At 42.5% G+C, this 21,556-nt stretch overlaps 1 protein-coding gene across 1 annotated transcript in view; it reads right to left on the reverse strand.

The window, feature by feature from the left end:
• The window catches only part of KIAA1210 (KIAA1210 ortholog), a 43,435-nt gene extending 30,637 nt beyond the window's left edge, over positions 1 to 12,798 (reverse strand). Inside the window, exon 1 of the mRNA XM_057425146.1 lies at positions 12,605 to 12,798. Coding sequence (XP_057281129.1) covers positions 12,605 to 12,639 — 35 coding nt within the window. The 5' untranslated portion in view covers positions 12,640 to 12,798. The remainder of the gene's footprint in view (positions 1 to 12,604) is intronic.
• Between the last annotated feature and the right edge of the window lie 8,758 nt (positions 12,799 to 21,556).

Consider the following 21,556-nt stretch of genomic DNA (forward strand, 5'->3'; position numbering starts at 1 on the left):
TGAGAGCAGCAAGGACTGGCTCCAAGGTGTTCACCTCTCCTTGCACAGTTTGATGGGCTGGATTATTATACCTAAGAATTAATGAATTACTTGCAAGTAGGCAAGTGGCTTCCTATATATATGTAATCACAACAATAAACCTGACATTACTAGACCCTGTTTGCATTGCAAGGGTGTATTTTAAAGCAATAAAACTCTTATAAAGTTGGAGAACTTGCTTTACTTTCAAAGCAGGACATGGGACATAGCAATCACCACTCAGCTGGTTTCATGGTTCAGATCTAGGCTCCCTGGTGTCCCATACAAAACTTCCATTAATAACCCTACTGTGTTGCAGTGCTGCATTCACTTGGAGGTCTTTGACTCATTAAAGGAACTAATGAGTCTTAAGATTGAAAAAAAAAAAAAAAAAAGAAATCTCCAGGAAGAGGAGAAATATCCCTGTTTCCCTTTTAGGAGCTGGGGCAGCTGCAAATATTTGCAGTGCTCTATGGGAAGGGAGTGATAGGGCAAAAGAAATAAAAGTCCCAGCGTGGTGTTCTGACCATTCCCTTTTTGTTGCTGAGTACATTACTGAATATGTACCTCATGGGAGGCAGAGGAGAATGCGAAAAGAAGAAAAGACAATTCCCTTTCAGTGCTTGATTTGTGTATTTAAGGACTCCTGGGAAGTTAACACTGTACAGGACTCATGTTTCCTGCATTTAACAAAGGCCCAAGACAAACAGAAACACTTTCTGCTCAGCCTCAGAAAAGGGACAGAGCCTCCTTGCTGTCTCTCCAGTGGAGCAGAAGACTTGGAGACTGCCCAGCAAGCAACTTCCTACCCCAACTTCAGTGCTTCTTCAGCTTCAGTTCTATGCTTCTGTATAAGCATTCTGGAAGATCTTATGACAGAGTGATCAAAGGAGATGCTGAACCCTAAACATCCCCTTTCCTATCAACTAAATGCTTGAGGAAATAAAGACTCAAGAATACGAGGCACTGCATTCAGTTAGCATGTTCATAGCCTACAGGAGACAGACAATGGCAAGCAGCCAAGAGGAAGAGAAGAAATTTTTGCCTGGAGCTTTTAAAGATCAATTTCCTTTATGCTACAAAAATTATGTGAAATCAAGCTTATGCTCCAGATTTCAGGACACACATTTTGCACACCAAGATGGATCAGCACAGGGAAATGCACACCCCTCATATGGTCCTCTAGGCCACCACCCTGCAGCCAGCCCCTCCAGAACATGTTCCAAAGCTACTGCAGGACCTCAGAGAAAGCCCCTCTATTTCTCCCGAACACCAAGTTTCAAAGAAACACAGAAGGCAAGATGGTTCAGTATTCAGAATACATTCTGTAGCAAAGGGTAACTGACAGGTTAAATTTGTACTGTATCTTATTAAAGCACATGAGAGGACTTTGCTCTGACAAAATGTGGTTAATTGCTTCCCTCCCTGGGAACCCTGCAAGGAGCTATCAATGAACTCGCTAATCCAACAACAATTAAATGAATTAAAGTTCACCCTCTGCAGCTCTACAGAACAGGATTCCAGAGTCAACCATAAAGCAACAGCAGAGCCAGCAAGATTTCTATTCAATTTTCACACCCCTTGAGCATATCAGAAACCCAACAAACAAAGCCCCCTTTGCTCTCCATGCAATGAGCCGAGCAAACTGCACTTCGAGGTCCACGTTCAGGGAATATGCTGAATAGTGTGGGATCCCACAAAAACTTTGCAGAAACAGAGTACAACCCAACAGGGTGGAAGGATCTGGGATCTGACCCTGCACAGCTGATTCCATTGTACTCTGTTCTATAGTGTTTCTAGGATGAAATTCCCAGGGGGTTTTGCCAGCCCTTAGCTGGTATATCCTAGTTAGACCATGACTGTTTCAGGTAGGTGTTAAAGAGCAGCACAATCACCAGTTTATATTATGACACTTGCTACTGCCTCCACTACCAGTGACAGAAGGAGTTCACAAAGTTAATGAATATTGCTCTTGTAATTTTCACCAAAGAAGGGAGGGTTTAAGGACGTTTAAGGTCCTTTTCCAAGGATCAGAAATAATACAGCAATAGTAGCCATGAGGAAGTCTGGATAAGCAACTAGGTAATATTTAATCAATAAAATACTCTCCCAGAATTAAGTAGGGGGTCATAATTCCCCATAGCAACAGACAACATTCAGCTCTGACCCCTGATGAGTTATCCAGAACAAACAATCATCAACATAAAGAGATCTATTCACAGCTTTCACACATTGCATTCAAACACCCCCTCACCACCCTCTGTCCCCACACCTTGGCTTCTCTGAGAAGACTTGCCAGAAGACAGGTCTCAGTGTGCTGAACTCTTTTCACCTACATTCTGCTTTGAGAAGGCTCTGCCTGACAGCGATTCTGAAGGATTTCTGCAATTCAGCAGTGCCTGAAGCATTATGTGCTGCCCTCCCAGCGCGCGCGTGTGTAACACTAATGGAAAGCAGCTGGTGGGCTGAAGCTGACTTAAGAAAAAAACACAGGAGGAAATGCCTTTCATACAGTCACACAGGCTTAGTCTGTAATTGTGAGAGAAGCCAAAAGGATAAGAAGGGGGAAGGGCAAATGAGAGAAAAACATTCAAAAGCTACTACAGAAAGCAATGGAAATGCACTCTGCTACCAGTGCAGGAACTGAGAGAGTAAATGCCTCTGTCCCATGCCTGTCCCCACAGACTTATGCCCTCTCAGCAGCCATGCCATTTGCTAAACCACTGCAGAAGGGTCTCCCTGCAGTGGAGACATGACTGCAGTGTATATACACAGACCTGTGGTACCTTAAACCTGAGGCAAGGACCAATAGTAGAGCAGCTGTTAGCTTGTACTCGGCTTGAGAAGCCAAACTGAAGTCCAAGCTACCACAGCTTTGTGACACTTGGCACCTACGCCAGAGAGATTATCCTGGTTTGGACATATCACTTCAAGCTGCCCTCATACAGCTAATTACTCTGGAGTGCTTATTAGCATGACCTGGTGTAGGTGCTGTCAGTGCAAGGGTCTCCGCTGCAAGTCGGTAGCTGCCCAGACAGTAGAGCAGATATCTACGTCTTCGCCAAAAGCTAAGTCAAATGTTTCTGAATAGCCCATCCTGATAAATTTGTCATAGTTTTTCCAGTGCATTTTCTGATCTGCACAAATCAGGAGAAATATGACAGAACTTTGCTAAAATCAAGACTAGCACCAACATTATCCCTGGCAGTGTTCAAGACCAGGTTGGACAAAGCCTTGGGTGAGATGGTTTAGCGTGAGGTGTCCCTGCCCATGGCAGGGGGGTTGGAACTATATGACCTTAAGGTCCTTTCCAAACCTAACTATTCTATGGTTCTATAGTCACAATCTAAGCACACCCAAGAGCTCAGCCAACATTTTGGGCCCAGACTGCCTCCGCTTTAGAAGAATGTACATTAAACAACTCAGTTGAATTGCACCATTTGGCATTAGCATAGGAATAAGTTGATGCTATTCCCATGTAGTAATTCCTTTTCTTCACACTACCACACTGGGAAATTGCAGGAAACAGCTGGAATGAGGATCTTCTTCTACTCTGCCTCAAAAGAAGTAAAAGCAGCAGCAGAGTCATCCAGCAACTGTGTTAAGGAGCTAGTAGATTGCCAGCAGCAGCAGGCACTCTCAGATCTGCTTGACATGGATACATTGGGAATAGTTGGGAAGGAAGGGGAACATGCATTTAAAAATCAAGAAGGACGTAACCAAAGGCTGCCTTGGACAGTTCAGGAGCTTCACCCAGCGAGCATTACTGCCTTTGGAAACAGTTTCAAGAGCAAAGCAACAGGAAATGTCAAGCCACAATCACTAAATAGCAGACATGCCTCATGGTAATGGGAGTCAAGATGTCAGCGTCAAGTAAAGGTTATTGCCTCTGCCTCCCCGTGTGACAAATGCAACAAATACGCATCATCTTCCATCCCAGACCTGATGCTTCGCATATCTGCCCACTGTTTTCTACCTTCTGTGTGCTTTTTACTCCCTCTCCAAGCTTCTAATCGACTTTGTTCCACCTGTGGCCTCCCAGCATAAAGATAGATGACTGATACCTGACCTGTGGTGAGCAAAGTTCTGGGAGTCCACAGGCTGCTTCGCAGGGACCACCAAAAGGTAGCTAAGGAAAGGAGTTTACCATCAGCTGGCTTAAACATGCTCTACAGGAGCTTGAAAAACTGTTGTCTGAGAAAACTCCATGGGAATTGCCAATATCGGCAAACTGTGAAGGTGACAATTATTAGTTTAGACAGTAAAATCTTTGAGACAGCTCATCTTTTAAACATATGCTTGCAGATGGAGACTACTGAGCTGAGACTTGGGAGAACTGGCTGATTTTCTTGGCTCTATCACTGGATAACAGGGCAAATTACCGGATTGCTGATGGTAGCAGAGTTATTTATTGCTCAGCCTCGAGTTTCTTTACCTGTGCAATCGAGATGGTCACAATGAACGCCTGGAAAGCTTAATGATCCCTGTGAATGAGCTGAGCACTACCTCCACTATAGGAGACCAGCATGCCAGAATCAAACCAATTGACACTGCTATCAAGTGATACCGCTACACAAAAGATAATAACAAAACCCATAACATTATGCAAGAGCAGCCTGCATACCTGCCATACCCCTCACTTGAGTCTCACACTGATTTCCAAGATCTTATTCTAACAAAATGAGAAGAATCATTACATCCTGTGCCTAAAAAAGAGAATCTGGAGACATTTTTACCCAATTAAGCTGTTTGAACATTGCAGGGAAACTAGGCTGAAACAACAGCAAATGGAACGCCAGAACTGAAACATGGCACTTCAGGCTATGTCTAAAGCTTTCCTGTTGTTTTTTTTTTTTTTTAAGGTTTTTCCAAAACAGACACCACTCAATTTGGTTAAAGAACAGCTTGAGGATGAGAAAAATGATAAAAAAAATACCTTCAGATAGCTCAAACTTCCCAGGACACATTTCTTCCAAGAGGAGACAAAACAGATATTTAATGCCCAAGAATTCCAAGTGCACTGGAAAAAAAAGAGAGGCTATAACAGGAATTTCCAGGGTGAACTGTGTTACAAATTTTCACTCTGAAGATCAAAGTGCCACAGAAACAGTCAGCCATCTTTTGGCTATGAAAGAGCAAATAAAACACAGGCTTTGTGGTCTCAGATGCTGCCTTTGGCAGGAAACTCAGGAAATCTCTCTTCATATGAAGTTCCAAAACCTAGCTAGAGCAACATCTACTGCCTGCACACACATACAAATAAAAGCCAGACCAGCTCCTTCCTATGTTGAAAGATACTGGCTGGCTGGCTAAACCCACTGCTCCTGGGTATTTCTGGAATTCAGACCCCATTTTGGCTCCTGATGAAGAAAGGCCTGTGGTGGCTTCCATGCCTACAGGAGGAGCTCTTCTTGTAATTGTCTCCCCTCTTTTGCTCTAAAGGAAACTTCCTGCTGTGCCTGCTCTTCTCTCCTGGTTGCTTCTCTCTAGAGCCTCAAGTTAGTCAGCTTCTGAAGTACACTTGGTTTGGAAGCACATGGAGAACTGTCAGAGCTATGGGAGATCGTGCATGTGCTTAAAGCAGCCCCTGAGCCATTTCTGTCCCAAGGGCATCTACTGACTTTTCTCTTTAGTATGAGCAACCACTAAAAAGGGACCCCATTTCTCCAGGATTAGAGACACAAATAACTCTCTAAAATAAAATAATATAAATTAAGATTATCTGAACTGATGCTGTTTTGCACCAATGGAATACCAAGTTACGTTCAACAGTGTTTTAAAGAAGGTATGATAAAATCAGGGAGCAAAGAGAGTATGACAGAAAAACCCAGCAAAATGACATCAAAGACAAGGACTGCAAGAGGGTACTGACAAGTAGGCAATGGGGAGAGAATCAGGTGTGGACAGATGTTCTGTAAGATCTTCACATGCCAAGTCTGCAAGAAAGGATGCAATAAGACAATTTGCATTGTTCAAAGGAAAGAAATGAAACTTCCACTTCTTGAACATTCTTTTCACTAAACTGAGATGATGGAAAGCAGTTTGACTGCTGGAGTGAACCAGCAAACAATTCCTCTGCACCTCCATCAGATCTGTATTTTCCCACCTTCACAGTTACCTTGACAATGAACACGATGTCTGCATCATAATTCTGGCCTAGAGCATTCAAATACATCTCATTTGCATCTGAGCTACTATAGGGATCAGAACTGTGTTGTCAGATGAGTGATACTTACAAGCCCTGGCAAAAGTGTAGGGTTACATATTTTTGAGAATGAATAAGCATAAATGGATTAATCATGAATAGAAGTCAAACATTTATTTCACTAATTAGCACCAGATCCGTGAAACTCAGAAGCCAAAAGAAACAACCACCACAAAAAATAAGTTGGAATGATGCCTTTGCTCTGCCTAGATGGGTAAAGTCAAAATCAGGCAGCTTTGTCTGCAGAGCTAAGTTACCCTGCTCTGGCTGAGAGTGCTGCAGTCCCCTCTAACAGTGTGCTGGTTTGAGCTGGGGTAGAGTTAATTTTCTCCATAGGAGCTGGTGTGGGGTGATGGCTTGGATCTGTGCTGAGAACAGTGCTGATAACACAGGGATGTTCCGTAACTGCTGAGCAGCGCTTACACAGGGTCAAATGAGGAGGCTGGGGGTGCACCAGGACCTGGGAGGGGGCACAGCAGGACAGCTGACCCCGACTGACAGCAAGGATATCCCAGACCATGTGGCGTCGTGCTCAGCATGAGAAGCTGGGGGAGAAGGAGGAAGAGGGGGCACTGGGAGTGATGGTGTTTGTCTTCACTGTTGTGTGTGATAGAGCCCTGCTGTTCTGGGGATGGCTGAACACCTGCCTGACCATGGGAAGTGTTGAATGAATTCCTTGTCTGGCTTTGCTTGAGTGCAGCTTTTGCTGTACCCATTAAACTGTCTTTATCTCAAGCAGGAGTTGTCTCACTTTTGCTTTTTCGATTCTCTCCCTGTGCCGCTGTGGGGGAGCGAGCGGCTGTGTGGGGCTGAGCTGCCACTGGGGTTGAACCACAGCAGTCACAAAGATACCAACGTGCTTTAACATGGTGACAGGACAGAGCACAGAACACCCTGGCACCTGTACACCCATATGAATGCAGCAGCACGTACCAGTATAACCATACAGTTAAAAAATGAATAATTACATGTGTAGCCCCGGTCTTGGCTTTTTCATGTATGTGGTGCTGGGAATGTTGAGCTGTTAGCACAACCCTGGCTGTTAATGCAGAGATGAACAGTGACAGCTCAGCATCTGCAAGCAAAATCAGACAGGATATCAACTGACTGACTTTTTTGTTTGGTTAAGCAGTGACTCCCACAATGTAGCCTTGCAGAGCCACCTGCTTGATGCAAATAATTATGAATAATATAACAAGACTAAAAACATACATCAAAATTCTGCAGTTTGTATTTGCTGTATTCAAAATACTGCTTAAAACTCTGTGATCCATAACAGTTTTACCAACTCTAAAACTACAACAGATTTAAAGCTGAACTGTTTTCTTACTCTTAAGAGAAATTGGCAGGGGTGGAGGGAACATCAACCTTGGAATAACTTTGGGTTTTTTTCTTGTTTTCCCACAGACAGACCTATCTGAGGTTTTCCTAAGTTTGAATGGTGATCAGCTCTAGCTGTCCTACACCATCTCAGGTAGGCTATCTACTGGAAGCACACCTTGGACCTACTACATTTTTGTCCCACATTCAGCTTCTAAACCCAATTCCAGGGTTCACATCACAGCCATTAAACTTTCCAGACCTCTGTACAAGGAGAAAATGACAAACTGATCTCTCCAGCTGGCTGTAAGGGTACAAAGCTACACGCTTTGAGCAGCAGAAGTTTCTGTATAAGAAGAGAACACAAGGCAAAATTATGACAAGATGTTTTCACAGCTCAGTCTGGCAAAACAATGTCAAATGGTGCAGGAGAGTGAGAATCACATTCTGCAGACTGTCCCAACCAAGAAGCTTCTACCTCTACTTCTCCAGTGCAAGAGAAGTAGAACAGGAAGCACTAGAGATGCTCAACTGTCAAATATTCATCACCTTGGTGACAGGGGAGGACTGTTCTACTGAAACCATACAAACAGGCATGACTGCTTGGAATTCCTCTACCTAACAGCCAGCAAACGTACCACATCACTGTGGCTGCTAAAACAAACACTGTCCAGAGAGAAACATGAACAGAATGAGGGGGACTGGGAGACGTGGAGTGACTCAGTGGTGTATTAAGCGAGAACTGAACTTCTTGCACAGAGATGAGTTGAATGGAATGAATCAACAAAGACAAATAGTTGATCTTTTTGTTAATAATACAGCACCATTGTACTAACTGTGCCCAACTGTCTGCAGTACCATGGCTCTGCCACCTCCTGACTGCTTTTGTTCACCCTTTCTACTATTCCTGAGTAAGAAAAGAGACTTAAAGCTTCCACACATTTAATACCAGGCATAGCACTGAACAATCCCTGTGAGCTCAAGACAAAATGCTCACAAATGTCCAAATGCTCTGTATGATTGCCATGTACAGGAACATGCTCATGGACTGAGAGACTCACAATGCCTGGGAAGTCCTTTAACCTCAGCTCACCCTGCCTGACTTGCCCCAGCTGGGAGAGCTCTCCACCTTCCTGTTCAATGCTCTGCCTCTTGCACATTCCATAAGCTGTTTCTTAAAACCCAGTATTGTAACTCCTATGCGGATCCAGGGGCTGTCTCTGCACTGGTGGACTTGCTTTGCTGCACAGGAACCACCTCTCATCCTCAGATGTTTTCCTCTCAAAAAAGCACCACTGAAAAGCAGCTAATGAGGGATTCTTGCCCTTGTTGGGAAATCCTGTGTGTACAATAAATAACATGATGCACCATAAAGGTAAACAAATACATAAGAATCCAAAGTGTTCATAGGAAGCATTTCACCTCCCCAAAATTCGCTGGCCACACACGCAGACCCCCAGGTCACCACAGGACCATGGCACCAGCTCTGCCACAGCTCCCAAGCAGCACACACCAACTCCAAAGCTGCATGGCCTCCTGACAGCCCCACTGACCCCATAGACCACTGCCGAGCTAAGCACAGGTATGCAGGGGGACGCCACGAGCAAGACGTCCAGAGGACTCAGTGTCTCACTTTAAATAACTTGAGACACCTGGAGAGATGCTCCATGTCTTAAACTGTGCCAAATGGCAAAGCATCATGTGTTGTTGACAGTCAGTAAACACAGCTACTTCAACCCTGCAGTGATTACATGCCTTCAGAAAGTGAGAGGGGCCACAGGAGGCGAATGAGCTGCTGACAGAGAAGAACCAACAGTTTTAAACTGCCCCATTCCCCACAGTGCCGAGCTGCTACTTCGGTAGCAGTTGGTGGAGCTTTAAACCACTTACAATTCACTTGCTAGTGTCCAAACTAAAACAATAGCTGCTTGCCGTGGAAGGGGAACCAAGAGCTGTAAGGACCCCACACACATATAAAAGCTGTAAGAAGTGGATTATGCACCAAGAATGAAGGGACTTCTGGCACTCCTGCCACTGTGCCCTGTGAGCCTCTCCAACAACAGGGCTTGAGGCAAGGGTGAGGGAGGCAGTGAACAGACAGCTCAGCTGGTTATCTATCTACACCATCTTTGCAACAGTCCCAGTAAACACCAAAAGCTCTTCCCAAGATTCATCTGGACAGGCAACAACACGAGCTACAGCACCAGAGCAACAGCAGCTAATCCAGAAAACACATTTTACTTGATTTTGTGGTCATAACATCACTTCATATTTACAATGACTTTCATCTCAAATGATCTAAAAATAAATTAAAAATTATACTGATGCACCCATTGATGAACTTGCTTTGCCCAAATGCTGAACTTCTTTGCAGGACAAGAGTGCACATCAGTACTTCTTGACAATTTTGGGCTAAAAGAAAATAATACAATATCCTACTGGAACTGCAGAGCTTGGCATAGCAGAACACATTCAAACTGAAATATGTCCATAATTCTGGGATTGCTCGTGAAAGGCACCACGAAATCCTGAGTGACCACATGAAATACTGACCAGTTAAATACATTTGCTTATAGTCTGCTATAGAAACCAGTTCTGAGCTGGCATGCAAAGCCTTCAGCCAAATATTTTATATAACTTCTAACATACTATACTTGTCTTTGGAAATTGGCAGTTTGCTTTGACCATCAGTGAACCTTAGTATTCCAGCAACCACACTTTCTGCTCATAACTATGTATTTGGCTAGTACCAAAAACTGAGAGATATATGAAAAAGTTCTTCCACAGGCTTTAGAAAATTTCATTCTATGTGTCCAGGTCTAATATCTTTCTGACACCATACCAGGACCAAGCACAACAAAACTCTGTAGCAAGGACAATGAACTATAAACTTACTGGAAGAACAATTTAAGATTCTTAAGGTTGCAGATGCTGGTTAAAGAGAAATATAAAAGCAAACTAAAACATTTATTTCAGTGGAATAGCAGCCAAGATGGGGGCTGTGATGAATAATTACCTGAATTAGGCTTTGGGCTTTTTATTTTTTATGAGATATATCATAAAAGAACATTAACAAAGCACAGGGACACGGCTCTCTGCACAGAGATCATACTCAGACATACATTACTGCAGTGTACCAAGGCAGAGCATTTGCTCCCCTTGCAAAATGTGAGTGAGTGAAGGTAAGTGTGACAGCAACACAGGAGAGCATTACGCAGAACAGCTTTTCAAACAGCCCAGGTGTTTTCCCAGTGTCAATGCAATGGAAAGCAATTCCATGGCTTAGGCTGAGCTCTATGCACTTTGGCCAAATCCCTGCTCATACTCAAGCCAACTGCTTAAAACATAAAAGTCTTTTCATTCCAAACCAGTTTTAAATCAGAAAGCAAGTAACTCCTACAGGTCAAACGGCCATGTGAGGATCTGGGGAAGCTGTTCCAATAACCCAGTGGTCCAGAAAGACAAATACTTCATGTCAAACTCCAAACAAATTTCATCCAAAATTAATCATAGGCTAAAAGTATCACTGTTATTGCAGTTGGTGTCTCAGACTCATTTTAACCTCAATAATCACAGCCAAAGCAATACACGAAATTTGTAATGACTGCTAAGTACTAATAATTGCACTTGGGAACACATCACAGGGCTGAAATAACAGGTTGAGGAATACAGCCTGTCTAGATATCAAGTGTAACTTGTAAAAGTAACAAGAAATAAGAATGCGTTGAAGAAAAAAAACCCAGTTCCTCATAAATGAGGTGGGGATCTACCAGGATCATACACCACACCAAAGAAGCTTTATCTGCCTGGCTGTTTTAGCTTCGCTCAGACTTCCAGTTTTCTTCTAATTGCATTAGATGCTGGAGGATTCGGGGGGGGGGGGGGGGGGGAACAATTCAAGCACCAATCCTCCTAACTTCATCAGGACTTGTTCTTAGCCCTTTTGTTAGTTCTCACTGCATCCTCCCCCTTTATCTAAGGCAGACTTACTTTCCAAACATTAATTCCCACTCATAGACATTGTTACAAATTTCAAAGGAGGAAAAGAGGCAATATAGGATGGAAATGCTAACTGAAATCCCACAGGAATTGTGTGCCTTTGACAATGCACATTTCTACAAGAGTAATGGGAGACAAATTGTTGTTAGAGGGATACAACCTTTCTAAGGGCAAAGGAGAAACAGTGACCTGCCAGCTTCACTTTTGAAATGTCTTTCCCCCCCTCTGCTAACCAGGAGCTACCCATACCTTTAACTATCAGCATTCACATCTTAAGCCTCAAGATACAATTTTGCTAGCCTTTCACTGTGCACTTTCACGTTCTGCCATCCCACATTCTATGCAAGAAAAGAGCCCTCTACAGTCTGCTGATGCAAAACATTGTCAAAACCCACTGCTCAGTTTGTGCAGCAGAAATTTTTGTTCCATTCCCTAGCAGGGAGAACGTCAAAGGGAAAACAGAACATATCTTTAGGGTGGTTTAAAGCACAAAGACCAACATGCATTGTCCCGTTCTCTTCTCCCTTTATAGTCTGCTTCAGCAGAATATGTCAGTGAAGCAATAAAAATATTTATTTTAAATACAACCAAATCTGTCAACAGGGAGCGATTACAGAAACAAACCTCAGGTTGCTTATACAAAAACTGAGCACATCAAGTTCTCAAGAGCATTCACTGCCACATTTCTGAGTATTTTTTAAAAGCCAGCGTGCATTTCTGTATTTCTTATTTTTATATGTTAATATATGAACAATATGGCTAATAAGGAAGAGGACATTTTTCCCTCTTGCTATAATTAGACAGGAAAGGGTTCTTAATTCCTTTTTCAATGTTTCATGTTTATACCTCCAAGGGAAAAAACATGACCAATTTTCACCAATGTGGTATTTCAGCCAGGACTGATTTTTTGCACTTTTGCACTCAGAATGGTACCTCATCCTCAAAGCATAAGCACTTTGTTCAGTGCTGCTGCTGAAATACAACACAGACAGCATTTCAAAGTATGCCCCAGACTCAGCTCACTTGGGAAAGGTGGAGGGGAGGGCTCAGCATGGCACTTACTTTTTACTTTTCAGGCAACCGTAGAACCCAGCCATGGTCCTTCCCGCGAGACGTGTGCACACTTAATTCATCCTGGTGTGTGGATCCTGCAACTTCGTATCCTGCTCACCAAATGCCCATGCACGCACACAAGAAAGCCAGCATGCCGATGCAATTACCAGCCAGATAAAGTTCCTGATCTGAGGCCCTCAGACTCTGCTGAACTGGGTCCAAGGAGGGCTGTGCCTGTTCCATAAATGGTTATGAATTTGTTAACTCCCCCTTTTCCTGTCTCCTTCCAGCTCCTGGTAAGCACAGCATCCTAAGTGTAAAATACCATATGGCATTTGATTCTGTCTCCCTGTGGGACTAATGAGAGGCTTGGTTGTAATTAGGATGTGGAGAAGTCCTGAGGAGATTAATTGTTATTGTTAGGTTTTAGACAGAGAAAGGCTACAGAAAAAAACTTGCAACATCTTTGAAATAACCACTAAAAACTGTAGTCATTCTCCAGCACAAAGAGGGTGCCGGGGAACTTCCAGAACAGGCATTACCCCATCTCTCTGTAAATCACAGTCTATTCTAACAAGCTACTCTGCACATTAACAGCAAAAAGAAAATAAAAAAATAAATCCCTGCAATATTGCAACGTCAGGCAAAAAGCCCTGGAATTTAAAGCAGCCAGTACACACACCATGTGAGACAAACACTGCCTGATGATGCCCCCCGTATCAGCGAGTAACCATAGTTCCTCACTACCACAGCTAAGGAGGTCTTCACTGGCTGTGAAAGGAGGAAAATGGCTACAGTTTAATGCTGGGGAATAGAAACCTCAAGCAGCTTCATCCAAGGGGGTGACCCAAGCTTCACAAATTTCTGACTCTGCAATAAATTCATATGGAAATGTATCACAGCTGTTAATGACCTCTGTTGAGGTAAAAGCAGAGAGGTGAGACAAGACATTGCTTGTGCTGCCTGCACACAACCAGGGAGAATCAGCAGCCAGAAACAAAGTGTTAGCCTGTTCTGGAGGCACGTGTCTTGGTATCAGCTATTGATTAAAAAACAAGCATGCATACTTAAGCGTACTAAGCTCATAACTATCATAATTGCAATGGGAAGATTTACACTTCTTCCTAAAATATCAGAAGAAAATCCCATTTATTTGTATTTCTCAGCTACTATGTAACATTTCAATACTTGGGTCTGGCAGGCCAGTAAGAGGAAGTATTATATAAGTATTTCTATTCAAGTTCATTTAAAGGCATTGAGAAGCAAAACCAGACCTAAGTGGAACAGTTCTTTTGGAATACTAAGAAAGAAATATGATAACACCTTTCCTGTAAGAGACACATGAAGTTTGAGAAACACACTCTGGTGAGGAGTCCCATAACTGATTCAGCTAGTTTTGCAACAGTGCAGAACTTTGAAATCTATAAACAGAGAACACCATTTGGCTACGTTCTACAAAGCCCCTTACACAAAGAAAAACCATGACACACGTAATAAACAGCAGCAAGTGCAAGGGCCATCACAAACAGGAACCAAATCATATTCCACTCTATTTTCTCGCATAACAGGGAAGGGAAAACCTCTACGAGCAGCCAACTTCAGTGCCATGCACACAAGAGCTACAAATCAAACCTGACCTTAACCTGCTACCTTTCTCTCTCCTGGGAAAAGACAAAGAAGCAAAAACACAGTAACACCAGTTGAAGCTTTACCCAGTGAGCTTCCCTGTTGTCCTCAATTATTGCATTTGTCATGATGACTTCATGCTGAACTCTTAATCCCAATAGAAAAGGCCAACTAGAGAGCATTAGGCTCCAGCCACTAGAAAAAGCCTGCAGAAAAAGAGCCAAAATCAAGGCTCCAGTTTTGGGTATCAACCGCCAAGAAGGAATTCCTAGAGATTACTGGAGAAACCTTCTGACTGGCTTAATGTACAAAACCTTGCACTTAGGATCGCATCTGAAATCTGCTTGGCATTTAGTCCAGAAAATGCTGCCAACAGAAACATTTCTAGTAAGAAATGAAGGAGACCTTATGAGAAATTCACATTTGTGTTCAAAAGCAAAAAAGATCTAATGGCCTGCCAGTGAGAAGACCCAATCCCTAAAGCCAGTGGAAGGGTGTAATCCTGATGGCTTTGGAAGAATTTCGTCACTTTAACTGGTATAATAACTGGCCCACAAGCTTCAAAAGCTCAGATCTTTTGCTAACATGAAGCAGATTCCCTGTCTCCTAACCTCCTCACACAGTTTGCCTTCAGAATACATTTCCTTTCACTATTCTTTTTTCTTTCATGTATTTTTGTCTTGAAATAACTTACTTGAATATGCAAATCTTTATCTATTGGGTTCCATTTAGGTCAAACAGACCTGTTCCCAGGAGCTGGCAGTTCAGCAACAGACATTGCACCATCTAGAAACCCCCTCACTTTCCAAGAAGCACAGACTAGTAAACAGTCATTAAAAATAATTACCCCACCTCAGGATTCAATCGTTTTTGATTCTCTATCTTCATATCAGTCTCCAAGCCACTTCATGGTACCATTTCTTATTCACTGCTCTGCCTCTCTATCACTAGCAGAGCTCCAAATTGCTACACACTGAGCTTTTTGGGTACAGATCTGAATCTCAGATGCTGATAAACATCATGGCTCTATGTCCACAGGTAAATCAGTGCAAGTAAGACTTTACCCCAGGACTGACAGCCAAAGAGTCACTGTGCTGACATTAGCTCTTCATTTGCAAAGTGCTACAGCAAATAGGCTGCTCTACTGCCAGTTAATTAATTAAACTGTTTTCAGCTTGGAAAATAGATGAACAACAAATAACCACAAATACAGACTTTGGCAAAGTAAAGATGGTGCATTAAAGATAGGGAAGACAGCAAGTTTAAACACCTGGAAGCTGAATCAGATCTGGATTTCCTCTAAAGTTTGTGGCTTGGCTTGATTGAAATAGCCCAGTCTGGGCCCACTTTCCTTTGAAAATTACAGTCTTCCCTATTGGCTTCTTCAAACTCACTGTCAGTGCCTTCCCTCAACAGCCTACACCCCTGTGACCACTGCACATCCAAATGCACCTCAGTTCATCTTCTGAGTCTGCAGACAGAAGCAGAGCAGGTGGCAAGCTGCCCTCCCACAGTGCTACTGGCAGTGATGGAGAGGTAGCAGCAGAGCTCCCAGTGCCTGATAAACTTCTCCACAAATTTCTTAATTTCTCCAAAGGGAATGAGGGAGGCAGGTCTGAGCAAGGCCCAGGAACCCAATCCCTGAAAAATGCCTGCACCAATATATAGCTCCTAGAATCAGTAAGGTGGCTGTTCCACAGGCATTTTCACCTGTGTCATTGCAAGAAAGGTCTCTTCAACATAAGTAACCAACACACTTAGTAATCCAACGAGGGAAAGTCAAAGTGAGCTAAAAAACACTGGCATGTTTCCACAGTCACTTCCTACACATACATACATACACAAGGTACACGCCAGCAGCCTGACAGCAGGAGTGTTAGGAGCTACACACACAACCAGCAACTCAAAATATGTTTCATGTCCGACAGACCTACTCCTTTTCTTACAGCCTCTTGCAAGATCTCCGAGGGCTCACAACGTCCTTGCCTCCCCAGCTCTCAGGTACCCACCACTTCACACTTTGCAAAATGTCCATTCAGAGCTGGCGTGCATGCAGTCATCACACAGGAAATCCCATGATTCACAAACATGGGTGTTTAATTTATATAGCTTTTTAATTTACTTTCAGAAAACAATGAAACTTTCTTTGACCAACAAATGTAGAGGTAGGAACTGAAATCCTGCCATTTCAGATTCCGTTTGTATTTTGGTGTCTCTGAACTGAATTCTTGATAACAAGGCAGACTTTGGTCTCTCATTTTCAGCCTTTAGCCTCTACCAAAATCAAGGCTACATCCACCTCTCCTATTCACTATAACAAAGTCACACTGGACTGCGTTCCTCTGGTAGGTTTTGCTGTTGCAAAAACCAGTGTCTATCAGGTGAGAATTCACTAAAGGAGGTTTACAGCTCCTCCTATCACCACTGCAATGGGCTGAGCTATCATATACTGATCTATGGGCACCTGGATTTTATATAATGAAGATCCTGTGTATTTCTTACGTATGTTGCATTTGTACCCCTAGCAATATTTTGCACTTTTCAATTACTTTACCTCTCTCCACCTTTCCCAGCACCACATGCCCTCCTGCATCTCATGATGTCGTTGAAGCTATGCAGCTGCAGAGACCCTTCCCTTCTTTCAGGGCAGGGCTGTGTACCCCCAAACAACTGATATTTCCTGTTCATTTGTGTCACTCTGAAAAAGTGACCCTGTTAGTGTGTCAACACCAAATGAGGTAGGTAGGGCAAATCCAACAGCCTAGCTTCCAGTTCTCATGTCTTCACCACTGAGCAATGAAGCCTGGGTTGACTGAGAACTTTCAGGCTATTTCTTTATGCTGCATTTGATCTTGTCCAAGTATTTATAAAAATGTGCCATTCCAGCTGAACTGCATGTAAAGCACTCCTTTCATTGCATCATGGAATAAACCCTCCACAGAAATCTAACCAATAACACTGCAAGTCACTCTTTCCATACCACTGCATTGGGCATGTTGATTGTTTACCTGTGTGCTAACACAAATGCAACTCTCAGGAAATAATTATCTGAAGCAGAAATTGATTCAGCTTTCTTACAAGTGATATTGCCAGGCTGGCAAATAGGCTTGGCTTGGAAATTTTCAGTGAGAGCTCTTTCAATGCTAAAGAAACAATTAAATATGCATCACTGATGAAAGCTGCATCAGAGCTCTAAACAAACAGGGCTGCAATCAAACACAGTACTGTGTAGAAAACAAAGAAGTGAAGAGATAAGAGGATTTCTGCCTTGCAGAGTTTATACATCCATCTGTGATTAATATTAGGAGGAAAATAAGGGTCAAAGCCTGTCTCTGAAACTGAAAGTCAGGGGCCTCTAACTATGCCCTGTATCAGCTTTGTATTCATGCATATAAGCCTGAAGAATTTGCCATACTTGGCCTGGAGTGTAATTACTCTATGTTGATCTAATTTTTGTCTATTTTTACACTTTGTGTGCAATGTGTGGGATTGGGGGGATTTCAGTTGTTATTCCCGGTTAGAGGACTTCCCATAAGCTCCTTTGATAAAAAGGATCTTGTAAAGAAAGCAGCAATACATATGAGCTCTTTGATTCCAGTGTTTGGTAATTCTGAGGTTGAATCATTTCTTGCAGTTTACCACAAACACTCTGTCTTCACCTCTGAGGAAGGAGTGAAAGAAAACTGTGGTGTGGGGTATTCAGTGCGTTACTGAGTTCTAAATATGGCCATAAAGATACTGGTCTACTAAATCTGTCCTTTGTGTCCCCACAGTCACATGTGAACTCTCCCTGGATTATCTAGAGATGAAGGTCAGGCCATTTTGAAAGGTAATTTCCCCTAGATTTGCAACAGGATCACAGATGTAAACTCAGGCTTCAGTGTCAGAAAACACCAATTGCCAAACAAGTGATAGAGATAGAAGTATTTGACATTTTACAAATCTACAAGGATTGATTTGCATATAAATATGTCATTTATTTATAGAAAAGTAACAGCATCCCTGTATAGACCCACAATATAGCCAGGATGTGCTGCCTCTCACGTATCTTTTCTCATCCAAGATCATAAATCTAAAAACCTAAGATTTTAATGAGTCTGGATGAAAAGCAGATTATTTTTGATACAGTGGAAGAGCTTGGTATTTCCTGTGAAAATAGGAGCATGGTCAATATTTAATATACTGGGAAACTATGGTTCTTTTGTCTAAGGGTGGGGAGTGCAGAAGCTGAACAAAGGAGCTCTATTTCTACACATTCTGACTTAAGAAAATACCATGTTAAAAATATTAAGTTCCAACAACATAACTTTTCCTTCTCAGCATTCAGGCAGGCACCAATACACAAGACCATCTGGAAAGAAATGTGAGAAGGCAGTACGTAGCTACAGGCATATGGACCAGTGCCTAGTCTAGATGTCGAACATCAGAGCTAACAGTGAGTCTAAACAAATATCCTGAGACGATGTGAATAATGAATTGAGTTTTCCACACCCCATTCTTCCCAAATTCCTCTCTAGGGATAGATCCAGTCTATGTCCTTGCAATACTCCTGCCAAGCTCCTTTGGAGACAGATCAGACCATCATTGCCACTAATGTTTGTGCTGTGAACAGCAATCAAGTTTAATGACTTCCCATGTATATTAGTTTTGCCCTAAAATGCAGGCCCACCTCTCCAGAATTACTCCCGATTTGTCTGTACAGGTATAAACAAGAGGAGAACCAGAGACTCACACATCTGGAATAATATTCCTAAAGCCATCAACATCCTGATGACTGAAATGAAAATTCAAAAGCGAAGGTTATCTCTGATACCATCTCGGTGCTGTCAGCTGAAGTCATAATACCGGAAATCACAGAAGCGCAGCTCTGGGGAAAAGGCTGTCTGACTCCAGTGCCTGCACACACAAGGCTAAAGTGACCATTAACCTCCAGAGAAGGGCAGTGGGGTCCCAGAATGTCCTGCCTGCAGCTTTTATTGCTCCAAGGGGAAAGGAACAGAAAAATAAAAGTCAAAACTGCATGATCTTGACATTTAACTCAAATTAGTAGGCAATGGCAATATCACGCTTTCTTTGGTAGCTTTCCTCTGTATAAAGGCACAAGTACAACACTTGGCTCATTCCACAAACTGCAAAATAAGTAGAAAGAATTGAGTAATAAATTTACTCCTACCACTTGATATCTGCAAGATTAATCACAAACACCAGACCTGCGTCCCTCTGCACAGAATATATTACTCCATACTGCAGATACAGCTGGGAGGACTGAGGCAGACTAATTCAGTGACTATTCTAGAATCCACAAACTGCAATTGAACCCAAAGCTCCTGGTTGAGCTCCCTTGCTCAATAAGGAGAGCCAGAAGGACCCTACAAGAATAGGCACCCTATAAATATCCAAGATAACTCTAAGTTCACTAGCCAGCCTTCAGCCGTGGGAACTCTTACAGGATCACTGGCATTGAAACACTGAGTTAAATTTGAAATCAATGACTGCACTACATGAGTTGGCCCAGCCTGTCCAGAGTTTTAAAATCATCACATAATAAAAAATACCTCATACTGAGCCAATTTCACCAGAACAAACCCGCAGCTCAGCAGAGTCCTTGCACAGCAGCCCAATGCATTGCTCAAAATTCAAGTTCTGGGAACCTTTAAATACCAAAGTGTGTTCCTGATTGTCTCTTAAATATGCTGGAGCTGTTCCCATCATAATGGGAAGGGAAAATATCTAATAAATACCCAGAGGCAGGAAATAAGCTAATTGCAGAAGAATTTTTCCTAAAATTGTTGAATAAGCTATAGTTCTGTGTCACTAACTCATAACCACATGCTTCAACTGGATTTCCGCTTGGTCTTTCCCATTTCAAACAGTTTAACCACAGATCTGTACATACATTTAATACACAGAGCTGATGGGTCTGTCATTCCAGCATCACCAGTACCTGAAAAAGCTGCAGTTTAGAGTCATTACAAACTTAAGACCATGCTTTAGTATCTTTCTGCTTTACCACAGAGATTAGGGGATATCTACAGCTTTCTTGGGATAAATGCCACTCCCAGCCTCACTCCTCCAACCCCTATTGCTAGCCTTTAAACAGCCTCTTTACTTGAGATCCTCTGGCACTGACTGCACATACAGAATCCTTACTACTAAGCAGTTCCTTCAACCCAGGTAGTTTCCATACAGTGAAATACCAGCTGATGCTGCAGGTGCAAACAGGAAGACAAGCAGTTGTCACCATACACCAAGTGGCTGAAAAGACACCGACCCCTCCCACAGGCTACATCAGCACCTACACAGGAATACAAACATCCTCTCAGGAAACAGCTCCTTTGGATATAACGTAGATGCTGATACAACTGATACTGCCTGGCATGGTATTAATTGAGTCCTCAAGGGACTCAGTCTACTGCCCAGAGATAAGACAGTGTGAAGTTTAAAGATTAGCCATGCTTGTTCTGCACTCAGAGAGCATCCTTTGCTCATGAAAATACTAAGCAATCCCTGCAACTACAGAGGACTACTTATATGTAATGTGTATAAAAGTAGCTAGTATTTAAAAGCAACCAAAGGTTGATGAGCTAAGTTACAGGATAGATTGGCACCACTTTCCTGATTACACAATGCGTATATTGTAATATTTTCTCAGTGCAGATGAGATTCAATATTTCACAAATGCAACCGCAACCAACTACAAACACAAAGCCCTCGTAAGATTTCTGGATTTTATTCCTAGTTTGTGCAAAGTTTTCTCACCATCCCATGTAATGGGATGTTAGTAAAAAACATGCAAAGGAAATGCCATTTAATGTTGCAGAACAACCACTGGTCATCTGTAAAAACAGTGTTAGTAAGTTGTTGTCTTTATCAGAATCAGTTACAAAAACACTATCTCTGAAGAATCCCATACACACTACAAATGTAACACCCCTTCCTCCAAAATAAAAAATCTTCAGTATATTTCCTTTGGAGGAACAAGGGCATATGACCTTGCTCTATAGTAAAATAACAACCTCAGTGACACCCTATGACTGTCTTTATGCCCCATGTCACTGCAGAATTAAGAGCAGCAGCAATGGCCGTGGTTTGAGGGCCAGCAGAGCAGAAGAAATGTGATCACCAGAATCAGAGCACGTAAATTGCTTGTATTCCCTTTTTCTTCTAATCCAAACCACAAAAGTTGTGGTATTGTTTATAATATAGTTTCTTCAGACTCATCACAACAGTAATGACTGGTTTGTTTCTTTTCTCCTCTTTCCTCTATTTTCCTCTATTCCATCATTTTCCACTGCTTCACATTAAAAAGATAATATAAACCCTTATTCATAGCTT

Source organism: Pezoporus wallicus, unplaced genomic scaffold (genome assembly GCF_028554395.1).
Source record: "Pezoporus wallicus isolate ANWC-B61680 ecotype Strahan unplaced genomic scaffold, APGP_CSIRO_Pwel_v1 scaffold_6445, whole genome shotgun sequence".
Taxonomy (NCBI): Eukaryota; Metazoa; Chordata; class Aves; order Psittaciformes; family Psittacidae; genus Pezoporus; species Pezoporus wallicus.